This window comes from Myxocyprinus asiaticus, chromosome 29, assembly GCF_019703515.2.
Source record: "Myxocyprinus asiaticus isolate MX2 ecotype Aquarium Trade chromosome 29, UBuf_Myxa_2, whole genome shotgun sequence".
In the NCBI taxonomy this organism is placed as follows: domain Eukaryota; kingdom Metazoa; phylum Chordata; class Actinopteri; order Cypriniformes; family Catostomidae; genus Myxocyprinus; species Myxocyprinus asiaticus.
Genome location: NC_059372.1, coordinates 41,063,450 through 41,079,278, shown reverse-complemented (window position 1 = coordinate 41,079,278; position 15,829 = coordinate 41,063,450). Strand labels below are relative to the sequence as shown.

The 15,829-nt window shown below is 36.9% G+C and overlaps 1 protein-coding gene across 3 annotated transcripts in view; it reads right to left on the bottom strand.

The window, feature by feature from the left end:
• Window positions 1–14,949, bottom strand: part of LOC127419749 (pleckstrin homology domain-containing family G member 1-like) — a 96,312-nt gene extending 81,363 nt beyond the window's left edge. The window contains exon 1 of one of the 3 annotated variants that reach the window (XM_051661434.1): window positions 14,767–14,949. Coding sequence is in view for 2 of the 3 variants with exons in the window: in XM_051661432.1 (XP_051517392.1) it covers window positions 2,870–2,897 (28 nt within the window). In the remaining variant the exon portion in view is untranslated. Of the gene's footprint in view, window positions 1–2,869; window positions 3,381–3,428; window positions 3,736–14,766 lie in introns of those variants that run through there. The other 2 variants (XM_051661433.1, XM_051661432.1) reach the window with 2 other exon arrangements.
• Window positions 14,950–15,829: the final 880 nt, after the last annotated feature.

Here is a 15,829-nt window from a genome sequence, read left to right as displayed (position 1 = left end):
TATTATGTTTTAGGTCCTATAACCATTATTTTTCCTTCATTTGCTTATTTTAAATAGTTGTGAGGTGTGACATAAGAATTATACAAAGCACAAATACTACATACTGTATATTCAATGTAGTCGTTTGATTAATGTGGGTCATATATGCTGCATACATAATAATAATTATAGAGGAATGAGCAAAGTAGTTTAAAATTATTTTAGTTTTGGGAGTATAGCATGTAGCACTGCAGGGCATATCAACTTCCCAAAAGTATTTCAGGTTCAACTTTTCATCTACACAAAAATAATATAACAAAGAACAATTAGATTGGTAAAGTTTGTCAGTACATACTTCAATGTTGGCTTGACAAAGCCTTGTTTAAAATTATTATTTAAAAAAAAATAAAAAAATTAAGTTAAAGTTTATACAGGCCAACAGAAAATTGTTGGGTGTTCTAGCTGGTCACTTGGGTGTCCTTGCTAGTTGCTAGGTATTGCTATGGTGTTCTAGATAGTGAGTGAGGGAGTTAGTTAGTCCAACTGACCATTAAGTGAAGTCTGATCAGTTATAAAGGACATAGCAACCTTAGTCAGAACAATATCAAGCTCTGTGCCAAGTGTGGTGGATGTAGCTTGAAAGATCTAGAAAAACAGTACCAAGTCTGTAGAAAAACAGTATGCTGGCTTTGTCAAGCCAACACAGTAAGAGTTCAGATATGTAACAAAAACATCTCAAAATGCAATTTCTCACAGATGTGAAATATTTTTACGTGAAGCTCTGGGACAAGGCGGTAAAATCTCGTTGGATTAGCTCTTTTTGTACTTTTAAAACTAGTAATTGTCTGCAAATCAGTTCTGACAGGTTTCGACAGAACTCTTCATCCATCTTTCAAACACGTGCTTCAAACTCAGTCTTTCTCACTCTCTCCAGCTGGGTTTTGTCTCGGGGGTGGGGGGGGATTGCTTTAGGGACAGATGTCCTGAGGGGGTGCTGGTATTGTCTAAGGCAGACTCTAAACTGTTATTATCCCCCCAAAACCCTCAGCCCATGGAGGACTAATTTAGGTCAGGGATGGGGGAGAGACAGAGGTTTCCTCACAACAACAAAATAATCTAAACATACCACACTACTATACATAAATTTTTGCAAAATGATTTTTACGTGGCTTGTTGTATCACATCAGTTTCCTGATGAAATGAACACTAGAGGTGCTACAACAACAATGACTTTTATTCACTTTCACTCAAATCACGAGTGAAACGCACATTACCAGTTAATAAAAACTTTGTTTTTGCCCTGTTCCTCACACAGTGCTATAGTAAATGCTTAACACCTTTACTATAGTGCATGAATTGTTAGGTGATACATTTTCACGTTTGCATTACAGAACCAACTACATTTAAAAAGTTGATCAAGTGCAATCAAATTGTGTGGTAGCTCAACTGATAGAGCGTTGCACTTACGATACAAAGGACCGGGGTACAAGTCCTGAAGGGCACGTGAGTCTAAACGTGAGCTGAAAGTGTCATTGAAGCGCCACAAAATGACTTTGTTGTTAAAGTAATTTTGTTTTTCATCTCATGTTTGCTTTTCTGACACTATTGGTTAGGTTTAGGTTTAAGGTTTAGGGTAGGGAGGTTTTGTTGATTTAAAACTAGATAGAGCATTAATCTTAAAAACCTCGTCTGTTTGGGAGAATATTTTAATAGCTTTTAGCGCCACTCAGTGGATATTTCACCTCGGAACTGCCACAGAATTGGTAAGGAACCACGTAATGTCATTTTGCGAAAATGTTGTGAGATGAATGTTGTGAATTTTCATGAGATGAGGCTATCAAAATGTCAATGTTCCATTCACCTCTATTATTTTTATATAAAACAAATTATAATGACTACAGACTAACCCAAACACTTCTACTAAAAAATAAATAAATAAATAATTATGAATAATTTTCACTTTTGAGTGTTTTTTTTTTTTTTTTTTTGTCAGATTTAACTAACTTCTTGGGATAATTTCACACCATACCGCAGACTTTCTACACTTCTATAGACTTTTTAAATGACTATGGACTAACCCTAACATTACATTGTTTTACCTTAAAAAAATACACATGCATACTAGGGGTGTAACGGTACACAGAAGTCATGGTTCGGTACGTCCCTCGGTTTTGGGGTCACAGTTCGAAACGAGTTCGGAACAAAAGGAAAAAGCAACAAATCCCAAGTGCTAGGTTTCTTTTCATTTATTTTGAACAGACAGTAGTACAAATTACAGTTTGTTCCACCTATCGGCATTTAGTCCCCCCTGAGGTAGTTGGTACAGTACAGCCTCCTTTAGTGTATTAAGCACTAAGCAGTAAACAGAATGCACTCTTGCATAGGCCATATTTTTTAGTAGTGTTGATAAAAAAACAAAAGGTATTTGGTCACAATCAGCTACAAAACTGAAAACCATATCTTGTGTTATAAAAATACAAAATAAATAGAATAATGAAAAATAAAACTTGTGCATTAGGAGAAGCCATTCTTGTTTTGGGTTGGTGCATAGATGGTCTCTTCTTCTTCTGCTCTTTTTCCTGTTGTGGCAGTTAGCAAACAGTGTTGCATTACCGCGTGCGCCCCCTTCTGGATTGGAGTGGATCGCCTGTGACTGACTCTGATGTATTCTTCGTCTGACTGCATGCACCGAACCGTGACGTTCGGGACGAACACATGTACCGTTACACCCCTAATGCATACACACTGACAAACATTTTAGGCTGCATCCGAAAACGTAGGCAGCTGACTTAGTGAGTTAACAGCTTAACCAACAGCGTTTTTGAATGAATGGAACTCTTAAGGAAACTGGTCTCAGAACAGTTTGAAAAGCACCTTATTTTCATCCTACCTCCATATACAGCCTCCAAAGGCAGCATTTTTCAGTTTTCAGACGCAGCCTGTGTCAGTCAAGGTTGTAAAGGGGACAGCAACTTCTGTTTGGCACATACTTTGTTTAAGTGCCCACCAGCATGTAGAAAACAAAATAAACACTCTCTGTTTACAACATACCAGAGCATGCACACACACACACACACACACACACACACGCCCTCACTCATTTATACAGACATACCAGTGTGTTTAGTTAAACACAGAGTGCCCTAACATCAGCGCTGAGGCTGTTTAAACACCCACTGACATCAATCAGAGATGTATTTAAATGTTGGCACACACACACACACACACACGCATGGGATGCTTTGAACAAGTTTTCAAGAGCTGCTATGACACTAGAAGCCATTAGGACATATTAATAAATATTCTGCACATAAAACACACAACCCACACGTCTAAAGACATCAAATTCATGCAAAACTGTACCACAACACACTGAAACAACAACAGCAACAAAACCCTTCTAAAGACTTCTGAAAACTGTGATGTTTCATGCGAGACTCTTCTCTTACCCATAGGCATTGCAGCAAATTCCAAATTCGATCACATATCCACTTAGTATTCCAGTCAAGTGCCACACACACACAACAAACTTCTGTAATCCTTCAATTCACTTTACATTCTAACTGAGACCCGCAGGACAGCTCCGTCTGTGTGTCAGTGATAGTGAGAATATCTGCTAACACACACACACACACACACACACACACACACACACACACACACACACATACACACACACACTCTTATTCGGTAAATCCACGGTTGGTGCACACATACGTAAGCTCTAAGCCGCGCTACAACGCTCCTCTTTGTCTCCTTGTCAGTGACAGACTGAGTGGTCTTGGATTTCTCCATCTCCCTCTCTGTTTTCCCAAATCTCCCTCCCTGTAGCTCCTCCCTCTCCCACTGCAACAAATTAGAAGCTCAGACTTCCACAGAACTTCTCTCTTGCTGACCCTGGAAAAGTTCCTCACACTGATCAGGGGCGTAGTTTCCAGGGGGTTGGAAACTACGCCCCTGATAAAGCCCCCCCACCCCCCACACCCCCACACACACACAAAACAACAAACAAGGCAACAAATGAACCAACAAATGGACTACTGAATGAACTAAGGAATGAATGAATCACCTAAATGACTGAAGTTCAGCCATGTAACTCCATGTGGCGCAAACTGATAGGTTCTTTTAAACTGTTATCTGTTAGCCAATTGGCTCATTCACATGTGACGTGTTAAGCCAATTGGCTCGCATGGTGTAAGCTGATTGGACGTTTGACATGTAATTGGGAATCAACTTGGGTTTTGTCTTTTTGTCTAACATTGAAATAGCTTAGTTTTGCAGATAAGCTGGTTTTATTGCAGCGTGCTGCAAGAGTTTTTCTCTGAAACCCACCTCCACCCCAGCTTCACAGGTCTAGATCTTCTACATGGCGATTGTATGTATGTCTATTTGTGCAGCAGCATGTTCATACATGCTTGATGCAACATATCTTGCATTTTGTCTAACTGAGCAGCAGCAGCAACAGCAGAATATCCATATGCTTAACTTAGTATGTCTGTGTATTGTCTAGCAGTAGCAAGTCGCCGCTGCAGCAGCACCTTTTTGTTCAAACACTTTAACGAGAGAAAATTATAGCATGTTTTGATTTTCTCATGTTAGTCAGCAGGTTCACAGTGAGTCAACCCTCCCACAGAGAGACACACACAATTACTTTAAGAACTGAGGTAGGGGGTTTAGGCATCAATAGCTGAGAAGAGCCCCACATAAAGACTGCCTCCCTCTGTTCCCATATGAGAGGAGACCACCCCACCCTCAACAGCAATACACCACAGCCACTTCATCAAACACTATCAGTCAGGGAGATTTAATTCTGTAAGCCTAACAAGCCTGATTGCACCATACATTTGTAATTACACATCAGCACTAAAATGATTCAAGTTCTTTAATTTCTTTCATTCACAGTAGCACATGTCTCCTTATTGTCAGCTTGAGTTCTATAGGTTCATTCATTTTAGATAATTTAGATATCTGATTTGTTATCTTATTATTTACAAATTATGACTTATTTAAAAAAAACTAAGGAATGAACAAGCAAGAGAACTAAACTAATTAACTAAGTAACTAACCAGTGAACAAACAAACTAACAAGCAAGCAAGTGAAACGAACAAACAACCCAGTGAACTAATGAACAAACCAATAAAAAAACAAGCTAACTAATGAACGAACAAATAAACAAACAAAGGAACAAACAAGCCAATGAATGAACTGACAACGTACTAATTGAGGGAATGAATAAATGAAAGAAATTAACGAATCACCTAACTAACAAATGTAAAAAGTAGGGAAGCTCTGATTAGGATTTTTACAGCCGATACCAATCATTAACCTTTTATCAGGATCTCTGTCATAACTGGTTATATGTAAGCTTTCTGCACACTGTCACTCTTAATAGAATTTTCCTCTTCCCAGTATTATCACTTTGCCTAGTTTTTGCTGACAAAAAAATTAAAAAAGTTAAAAAGGTTAAGACTTTAAAGCAAGTATAGGCTAACAAAATATTCTCTTTATTAAGATAGATAGCCCTATAAAAAATGAAGCTTAGTGTCAAACTGAAGACAAACTGATAACCAATAGAAGCAATTCAACTTAATGTGACATTTTTTTCTAATTCTGTCATTATTTCATATAATTATTATTATTCCTCATTTTATTTCTATTTTATTTTTGCATTATATTTAATCTATTATATTATGGTATCACAATATTGTATAAAGAATTATTATATTTATAAATTCATTCCCTGCCATTTCATTTAGTTGGAAGATTATAATAAAAGTTTATTTTTCACTTGTTGCTGCTTGAACTTTAATGAGGAGAACACACGCTCTCTCATGAGGGCAAGAGATGAAAGAGCATATGTTTCTGAACACTACAGGTGCTACTATTGTTAATGCTGTTTAATCGGGAGATATGTAATAAAGATGTTTGAATTACACCACATCTTGTAACTTGCGTTATTATGGAGATGCCTATGCCCGGAGACTGAGAAGCTCCACCATGAACGATAATAAGGACCATTTTACAGCTCGCTCTGTTTATTGTCTTACAACACTATGCCAGTATTCCCCACACTCCTGATGCCATGACAGTGCTGCTAAAGTCTTAAAGGAGCTGCGCATCTTTTGCGCAAACAAACAAGCTAACTAATGAACAAACAAATGAAAAAAGGAGCAAACAAACCAATGAATGAGCCAACAAACGAACTTACTGACGGATGAATGAAAGAAACAACTAACTAACTAACTAATATGCTAACTATCTAACTAATTAACAAGCGAGATAGTTAAACGAATGAACAAGCCAACGAACCAATGAATGAAAGAACAAACAATAACATTAATGAATGAACAAATAAACAATGGAACAAACAAGCCAATGAATGAACCAACAAACTAACTAACTGATGGGTGAATGAACAAAGGAATGAATAAGTCACCAAACTAACTAACAAGCAAACAAGTGAAATTAATGAACAAGCCAACAAACCAATAAATGAACCAACAAACAAGCTAACTAATGAACAAAAGAATGAATGAACAAAGGAACAAACAAGCCAACAAATTTACCAAGAAACTAAATAATTGATGGATGAAAGAACGAAGAAATGAATGAATCAACAAACTAACTAACTAACCAACTAACTTCCTAAAAAACTTATATGCTAACTAACAAGCTAATGAATAATCAAATGAATGAACAAAAGAAAAAACAAACCAACGAATGACCTAATTAACAAATGAATGAATGAAGAAATAAATTAATCACCATACTAATTAACTAAAGAACTAACTAGCTAACTATAAAGTGAGTGACACAAACTAACAAGGGAATGAATGAATAAAGGAGTGAACAATCCAACAAAAGAACCAACAAACTAACAAACAAATTAACCAAACTAACTAAAAAAAGTGAGCGAATGTACAAATTATCAAAGACATGAATGAACATATGAACCAACCAATGAATTGACCAACAAACGAACTAAGTGACAAGTGAGCAAATGAACAAATTAGGGCATGAACAAACCAACTATAACTAACTAATGCATGAGGGATCAAAGGAACAAAAAACTCAAAGAACCAACAAATAAATAAACATTGGTATCACATCATTGTCTGCATCATACCTTTGTCTGTTGTCACCCGCTGTGAACAGTTAACCAAAGATTGAGTAACATTTTGCATTTTACTAGGTAACTAGTACATGTGAAGTAAGCAACTATTGTTGTTCCAGATTCTGACTGAGTTTAAGAGAGAGACTAAGAGCACCTATTGAAGGAGACCAGCACACATAAACACACACATACACACCCTGAACACACACACAACGCTGTTTACGTAATAAGATGAGCAACTATGAAAGTTATTATAATACGTTTTAATAAGCATTGGCTTAACACACACACACACACACACCCTCAGTGACTAGTTTGACAATTCTCAATCGGCAGGGCTATTCATATCCACTGACCCAAATTAAACCCACCCCTTAGCTCCAGCATGTAGCCCATCACACACACACACACACACACACACACACACACACACACACACACACACACACACTTACTTTTGTAAAATCTTTTTTGAACCACCTCGCAGTTTTACACTGACAGTTATCCGGATTTGTCACATGGTCAAACATTTATGTATAAGCATGTGTGTGTGTGTACTGCAATGTAACATAAAGTATAAGAGCCTGTTGTCAGCGTGAGATCTTTAATGCATGCAGTAATTGAAAAAAAATCACCTTACACTTTGCAGCAGATGCACTGGATTACAGATGATATATTATCAAACATGTAATGTGGTTTTTAGTTGTTTATAATAATTGATTATGATAGAAATTGTTTACATTGCAGTGCAGCATGGGATTCTGAGTTCGTCAAGCACAGATGGTTCTAAAAACCTAGCCCTTCCACTTGTTGCACCGGAAGTGGTGAGAATGAGTGACAGATGGAATGGGAGAAGGCTGAAGAGGACTAACTAGTTTATACATTCTTTGTTTGATGTCAGAACATAGTATCTGGATAATCATTAGCTGGATTGCATTTTCACCTTGCAGTAAAATGCATCTCCACTGTGATCGGACAGAGATTCTATCAAAGTTACCCACGCAAAATGGAAAATGCTATTTACATATTAAATCAGAGGCTGTGGTAACTGAAAATTCTCAGACTTTTAGCGAATTTTAAAAACACTGACGAATAATTCAAATGCTTTCCATCATTTTGAGAGTCCGAATCTTTCCATCATTTACTTTTTTTGGCGGCCGCTAAATTTCGGGTTGCCGAAGCAAATTTAATGATATTTATCTTGCATAAGGTGTTTTTTTAAGTACTAAATATGCTTCTTATCTGAAATGAGTGAAGCCTGGTTTTAAGTGAGTGTCATGCAGACCACATAGTGATTAGGATATTGTTCATTGTTCGGTTGTGTTTTTCACATTGCGATGGCAGAATTAACAGAAAATAGCAAGAACCCGCAACACAGCATTTTAACAATGGATGATTGTAGCATAACCTCATCACATAATACAGCTTGATCTCATGAACATTACATGACTGTGGCGACATTTTTGAAAAAATTAATTATGTGCTTCATTACATGTTTAGCTGCAATTTCCTAGTGAAATTTCCAACAGGGGGCACCAAAAGCAAGTGAAATGGTGTCCTAATCAGATGAGGTTTTTTAGGTGAATATTAGTCTGGGGTTTTAATGAGTAAAACGTACCTCCCTAACCTAAATCAACACCTAAACCTAACCAATAGTTAATTGTAATTGAATTAAATTACATTTTAAAAGACTCATAATTGGACTACAGTTACTTTTGATAGATTACATGATTACATATTAACAAGGCAATGGCAGTAAATTGTTAATACTTTATTGATCATTTTCATATCAATATCATAATTTTCTTACCCCGAAGCACAATAGTCTCACAAATGAACATTTTGAGCATGTGCTCCTTTTACATTACAGCAGTAAGATATGCACCTCAGCTAAGGAATAGGTGATGGACTATTACTAAGTAGTAAGGGTTAAATGTAAGTGTGTCAGAGTTTTGAGCTGTTAGCTTTGACCTTGCAATGTCATTGTTGTTGATTTCAGGTTAATTTCTTCTTGTTCATGTAATGTTTCTATTGTTTTATGCACATAAAATTAACTAGATATGTTTATATATATATATATATATATATTATTTCTTACTACCTCACCAATGGTGTGCAGCTCACACATTGAACTTAACTGCTTCAAAGGCTCTATAGGATGCCATCTCTAAGAGTCCTAACCGCAGGGTACACAATAGTTCGACTGCAAAATGTGCAGCAATATGGAACAAAGTCCATCACTCTACTGTTGCTGCTGATGCAGTGGAGTCCACTGCATGAAGCATGACATAAAACTTGACACAACTGTTCCTTGTGTGACTCTATGGAACACTGCTGTTTTAAGATATTCTGCTCTTTTAGAATACAAAATAAAATAGAATTAGGTTGAAAGTAATCCAAAAAAGTAATCAGATTAGATTACCCCAAAATGTAATCTATGAGATTACATTACTTATTGCATTTTTTTGTCATGTAATTTGTAATCAGTTTACAATTCACAAGTAATCTGCCCAGCACTGCTAACAACATAGCAGTGTGTGAGTAACAGAGCAAAAAATAAGTGTTAATAAAGTTATAATCAGCCATTGTTATTGTAGCGCCTCTAGTGTTAATTTTACCAGGAAACTGTCAATTTGCAAAAATGTTGTAATAATAACGTTCATTCTGTGAGACTAGATTGTATAATTAATTGCTTACAGTACATAGCTGTATCCAGATAACGAAAACACATAACGATCACGATCTGATCAGAATTTTTTATGGGAGTATTTACACCTGGCATTTAATGTGGTCAAATGATGCTATCCAACAGCGATCCGATCAATGAGAATGCATGCTGATGGAAACTGCATTCTAATCCCCAAACACCCAAACAAACAGATCTATTTATCTATCTGCCTACCTGCCTATCTATCTATCATCTAACAAGCTAACTAAATAACTAACTAATCAATGAACAAACAAACAGGAGCAAACAAGCAAATGAAGAAACTAACAAACAAACAAGTGCTCTATCATCTAACAAGCTAACTAACTACAGTATTTAACTAACTAATCAATGAATAAACAGCAGCGGCCGCGGCCATCTGCCTAGGGACGGAGGGGTCACTGCCGGCCACTGAGAGCCAGAGGAAACGCTGCCGTCCGCTGAAGAAGGGGGGGAGCAGTTGAGGGCTGGGCGACAGCGCGTCCAGGAGCCGGCGAGCAAGTTCTTCTCTCTCTCTCCTCTCTCTCTCTCTCTGTGTGTCTCCGCTCACTCTTTTCCTCCCCCTCTCCCTACGCCTCCCCTCATCTCTCCCCCAGGTTTACAGGAGGCGGGTTGAACTACCAGCTGATAGATTGGCCGGAAGGACAGTGTCTCCCCTCCAGAGATGGGGGGAGTTAGTCAGACCGGTGGCACCCTGGCCTGAATGGGGCGGGGGAGGAGTGTGACGAGGAGGAGGGTGTGGCTGGGCCATGAGGACACACGGCCAGCGCTGAATCATATGATCAGCGGGAGAGCGAGATAAAGGGGAGCCGGAGACGCCAGTTCGAGAGAGACGCAGGCAGCCGTGTTGCATGTGTGTCCTTATGTTTATGTTTGTTTTATGTTGAATTTCTGATTAAACTTTACGTTGACTGTTCAGCCGGTTCACGCCTCCTCCTTGCCTGTCCGTATACTGTTACATACATAATACTAGCTGGTACAGTAAGATTTGACAAAGGTGTCATTTCAAATCTACTACAGGCTAACACTAATCCATTTTTAGAATATAAAAAATAAACATTATTTACTTCGTTTATAAACTGTTTTTAGCTTTGAGGATGTCCCCAAAGGGAGGTTTTGTCATATTTAGATATATCATATTGGAGACAATTTTGCAAGCACAGACACACACACATGGGGGATGGGGAGTCTGCAGGTTGCCAGGAAGACAGCTGTTGTCATGACAACAGGTCAGTGGCAGCCCCTGCAGCGGTCCACACAACAGAACTAGTCCTGCACTTTCGCACTCTTTCTCAAACTTCTCAAAGAGAGAGAGAGCGAGAGAGAGAGAGAGGTAATACTTTGAGGGTTCCTCTCAGACACACACACACACACACACACACACACACACACACACACTTATCATGACTTTCACTGTATAAGGGTAAATACTCATTTGTTGTAACTTTGCATGCATGAACATTTGCAAGTTTAAATCCCGATCTACCAGATCAGATGCAAATTTCAAACAAATGATCTCAAAGGCATCGTTATAGACAGGATTACATTTCAGCAGGTGACTATGTCTGTCTCTTATTGTGTTTGTGCTGTTGTGAATTTGTGCATAAGCATGTGTTATTCCAGCTGTGCAGTTAACCCCAGGAAATGGACGTGCCTACAGCAAACCAGTAGGTTAGGGTCAGTGTGAATGTTACTGGTAGTTTAGTGTTAAATGAAAGAAGAATGCCAGCAGTGGCATAAAGTCACCCAACAGCAATGTGAAAGACTGGTGGAGAGCATGCAAAGACGCATGAAAGCTGCGACTGAAAATCAGGTTTATTCCACCACATATTGATTTTTGAACTCTTCCTAAGTTAAAACATTAGAATTGTGTTGTTTAAAAATGAATATGAACTTTGAATATTTGAAATATGAATATTTCTTTGCATTATTTTAACTCTGAAAACACGGCATCTTTTTTGTTATTTTGACCAGTTGTCATTTTCTGCAAATAAATGCTCTAAATTACAATTTTTATTTGGAATTTAGGAAAAATGTTGTCAGTACTTTATAGAATAAAACAAAAAATTTCATTTTACTCAAACACATACATACAGTATAAATAGTAAATCCAGAGAAACTGATAATTTTGCAGTGGTATCTTAATTTTTTCCAGAGCTGTATATATATATATATATATATATATATATATAATGTGTATTTTGTTGATTCATGTCTTTTATTTTGAAATGTTTAGTTCCTGTTTCCCTTGTCATGTGATTTCATGTTTTCCCTCCATGTTCATGTGTCTTGTCTTTTCATTGGTTGATTGTTTAATTAGATTGTTATCAGTACTGTTTGTTCATTGGTTTATGTTCCCCCATGTCCATGTATTTAAGCCTCATGTTTTCCATGGTTAAGTATTGAATGTGTATAGTAACAGTGTTTATAGTTAAGTCATGTTTATAGACAAGTTTATGTTTCACGTTTGTAGTTAGGGTTACTGGTTATCACGTTTGTAAATAAATTGCACTTGGGTTCTTCATCTTCACGTCATCGTCATCAGTGCCAGCACGTTACAATATATATATATATATATATATATATATATATATATATATATATATATATACTGAATATAAGCAAGTCGGGGTCTATGATGACCCTATGATGATTTTTAGTGATAATGATCAGACTGTACATTATCCTTTACATAATTATATATTAAAATTAATATATAGTGTTCTGTATAGTGGAGAGTGGGGCAAGTTTTCACTTGGAAAAGTTGCCACAATCACTTCATCTTAGTGACAATGAAATTTGTGGTCAAAAGTCCAAGCAAATGTGCATTTTCTGTAGCGGTGCTTTTTGTATGTTGGTTCAAAATCCTCTTAAATGAGAATATTTCTTGTAAATTCTGCCCTCCAAAGTACATTCTCACCATCATCACATTTTTACAGTAAACAAGTGAACATAATCAAACCACATTAGCATACATTCAGATAAGGGTCAACTTTATTATGAAGGCAGATTTTTACCAAAAGATTTAAATGTGTTTTTAGGAGAAATGAAAATGTTTACATTACAAGTCAGGTCAGGGCATGTTGTTTTGTGTTTTAAATGTACAGTTTAAGATACAGTTTATCAATTATCTTTTATACTTTCAATTACAAAAATAATTGAAAGTTTTGATATTTTTGTATATAACCTTTTCCATTATTGTTGTTTCATAAAATAGTTTTGTGCCTCATAGTTGTTTTACTTTTTACATTTAGCTGAAAAGCCAATAATAGTCTGTTTAATGCAGGTGTAGATTTTGTCTTGGTGGTTTTGATGGTGGGGACATGTTCCTCCGTCACCTCTCACTGTTCACATGAATCCTACTCCACTGGCAGGTACTATTGTGACAACTTACCCCATACAATGTGACAATATGCCTCACCATGAGATCACAAAAGGTCAGTGTGTGTTCAATGAACTTGATCTTTTTTCCTGGGCAATAAAATTGAAAATGTTCAAGACTTTAAGGTATGTGGCTCTGCAAAAATTGACTTTTAAATATAATCCTACCCTGATAAATATTTACTGGAGTTAAAGTGTGACAACTATCCCCAATCACCCCTATATATGAATATATGATTTCAGCATCACTCTGTGTGAGTGAGTCAATGTCAGCAGGTGTGTGTGTGTGTGTGTGTGTGTGTGTGTGTGTGTGCCCATGTCACCATATGTGTGTGTATGTAGGAAGTGCTGTTTGGACTGAGATTATCATGCTGGGTGAGCAGACAGCGGGAAATGGACATGATTTTCCTCTGACTAACACAAAGCAACATGGATATGAGTGTGAGGGGGATGTGAGTTATTTACAATAATTTAGATCTTTTCTTGTCTACAACGAAGCTGATCACTTGAAACATTAATACTCATGGAATGACTTCATTTGCAACTTCACTACATTGAGTGCAGTATCTTATCACTGTAATATGCAAATTTAAACATAACACAATTTAATGTTAAGAACCAAATGTTCACACATACACACACACATGCATGCATGCATGCATGCACGCACACACACACACACACACCAGTTCAACACTAGAAAATCACCACATAAAACCATTTAAATGCACAGGACACAAGCATTACCATGCAAAATATTCTATTCTAAATTAGTAATGTCTATTTGCTGAGTTTGTCTTGTCAGTACAAACATCTCAAAATACTCTAAACAAGACACATCTACAAATTTTAAGAAGTGCATTTTTGATGGCATAAACCTCACTAAATGTAGTGTATTCGTATGTGTTGTGTGCAGGTTAGGGTTAGGGTTACTCTTTGGTGGGTATAACATGCCCAAATTTAATTCTAAATTAAACAATTCGGTTCATTAAAGCTAAGGTGCCCCAGTCAACACACACACACAGCACCCCAAACTCTTATACAACTACTCATGTCAGCAGAAGAAAGTCCGAACAAGAATCTGATACACATAAATATCAGATTCGTGTGTATCAGAGTCTTGTGTGTATATACAGTATATTTGACTGAGTCCACATTTTTCCAATACAATTATCAGCATAACAATGTTGAATTGAAAAATGTATTCAGAATTTCTAAGTATCTGGTAATAAACTGCCTTATTTTACAAATAAATTGGCTTATTTTTGTGATAAATTGGCTAGTAAATAACTTCTATAACATGTTTGTATTTTAGTAATATTAGATTTTTTACCTAGAAATGGAGCGCAGGAATTTATATATTTCTTCTTCATTTTATGGCAATGTACCTTTTGTTTAAAATGTTTCCTTAACCTTTCTGTTTATTTCCATGTTTATATTAAATTTGTAATCCCAGATTTTCAATGTGTCCTCAGACCTCTGGACCCCACTGTATCTCTCTAAATGCTCATTCAGAGTCATCACTACTTTTTTAACTGATAAATGTATTTCCCAATGTGAATGAATAAATGGACGTAAACTCACCTTTCAAGCAGCTTTGCAACTGTTTCCTGCCCTCTGAACTGATCCAAAGAGTATTCTTGACAGTAAAATCCTTTGTATGTTTAATTCCATGTCCATAGGTTTAGTCAGTCTTGCTCACCGTCTGACACACAAAAACACACATACAGATCGAGTTTGACTCTCAGGCTGAGCGGTCCACAGCGTCTACACCTCAGAGTGAAAGAGTGAGAGTGAGAGAGAGAGAGAGAGAGAGAGAGAGAGAGAGAGAGAGAGAGAGAGAGAGAGAGAGAGAGAGAGAGAGAGAGAGAGAGAGAGAGAGAGAGAGCAAGCATATATCTTGGTGTTCCCAATGTTCCCAATGTTCCTTCACATCACATAGAGTCACACTCACATTTAAGTGGATCAGGGCAACACAAAATATATATATTACTGGAACAAAGGAAAGAGTTCGGGAGAAAGAAGTTTAGAGTGAAATGAATGGGTTAAGAAAGCAAGACAGAGCCAAGGACGAACTGACATCCCTATATATATATATACACACACACACACACACACAACTGGGTCACTTTTTTACAGGTTACACACACATAAATAGACCTGGCAATGGTCTGAGAGATGTAAAGATGTGATTTTTGCACAACTCTAGAGTTAATGCTTTGAAAACGCACACACACACAGTAATGTCACAAGAGGAAATAGGTGAAATTGTATTTAACCCAAAACATTGTCATGGTGTAAGACAGGCATTGTTTCGATAATTGTTGCAAATACATACACACACACACACACACTTGTGCTTAAGGAAAGTCCCCTCAGTAGAGTCCAGTGGTCATTCCTACTTCCTTAAACTGAAGTGTTTTCATCACACTTCAGTTTTATAACTCACACACACCTCACATATTTATGACCTTATTCATAAGAGAGCGTACAATGCAAATTAAACAATAATAAGTGTCCTTGTAATACTGCCATTTAGACACACCCGTGCAGGGCACACAAGTCACTGACTCCAGTAAAGTTAACAAAAAATAAAACTTTAAAAATGTAATATTTAAGTAAAAAATAAAAATAAAAAAAAGTTAAA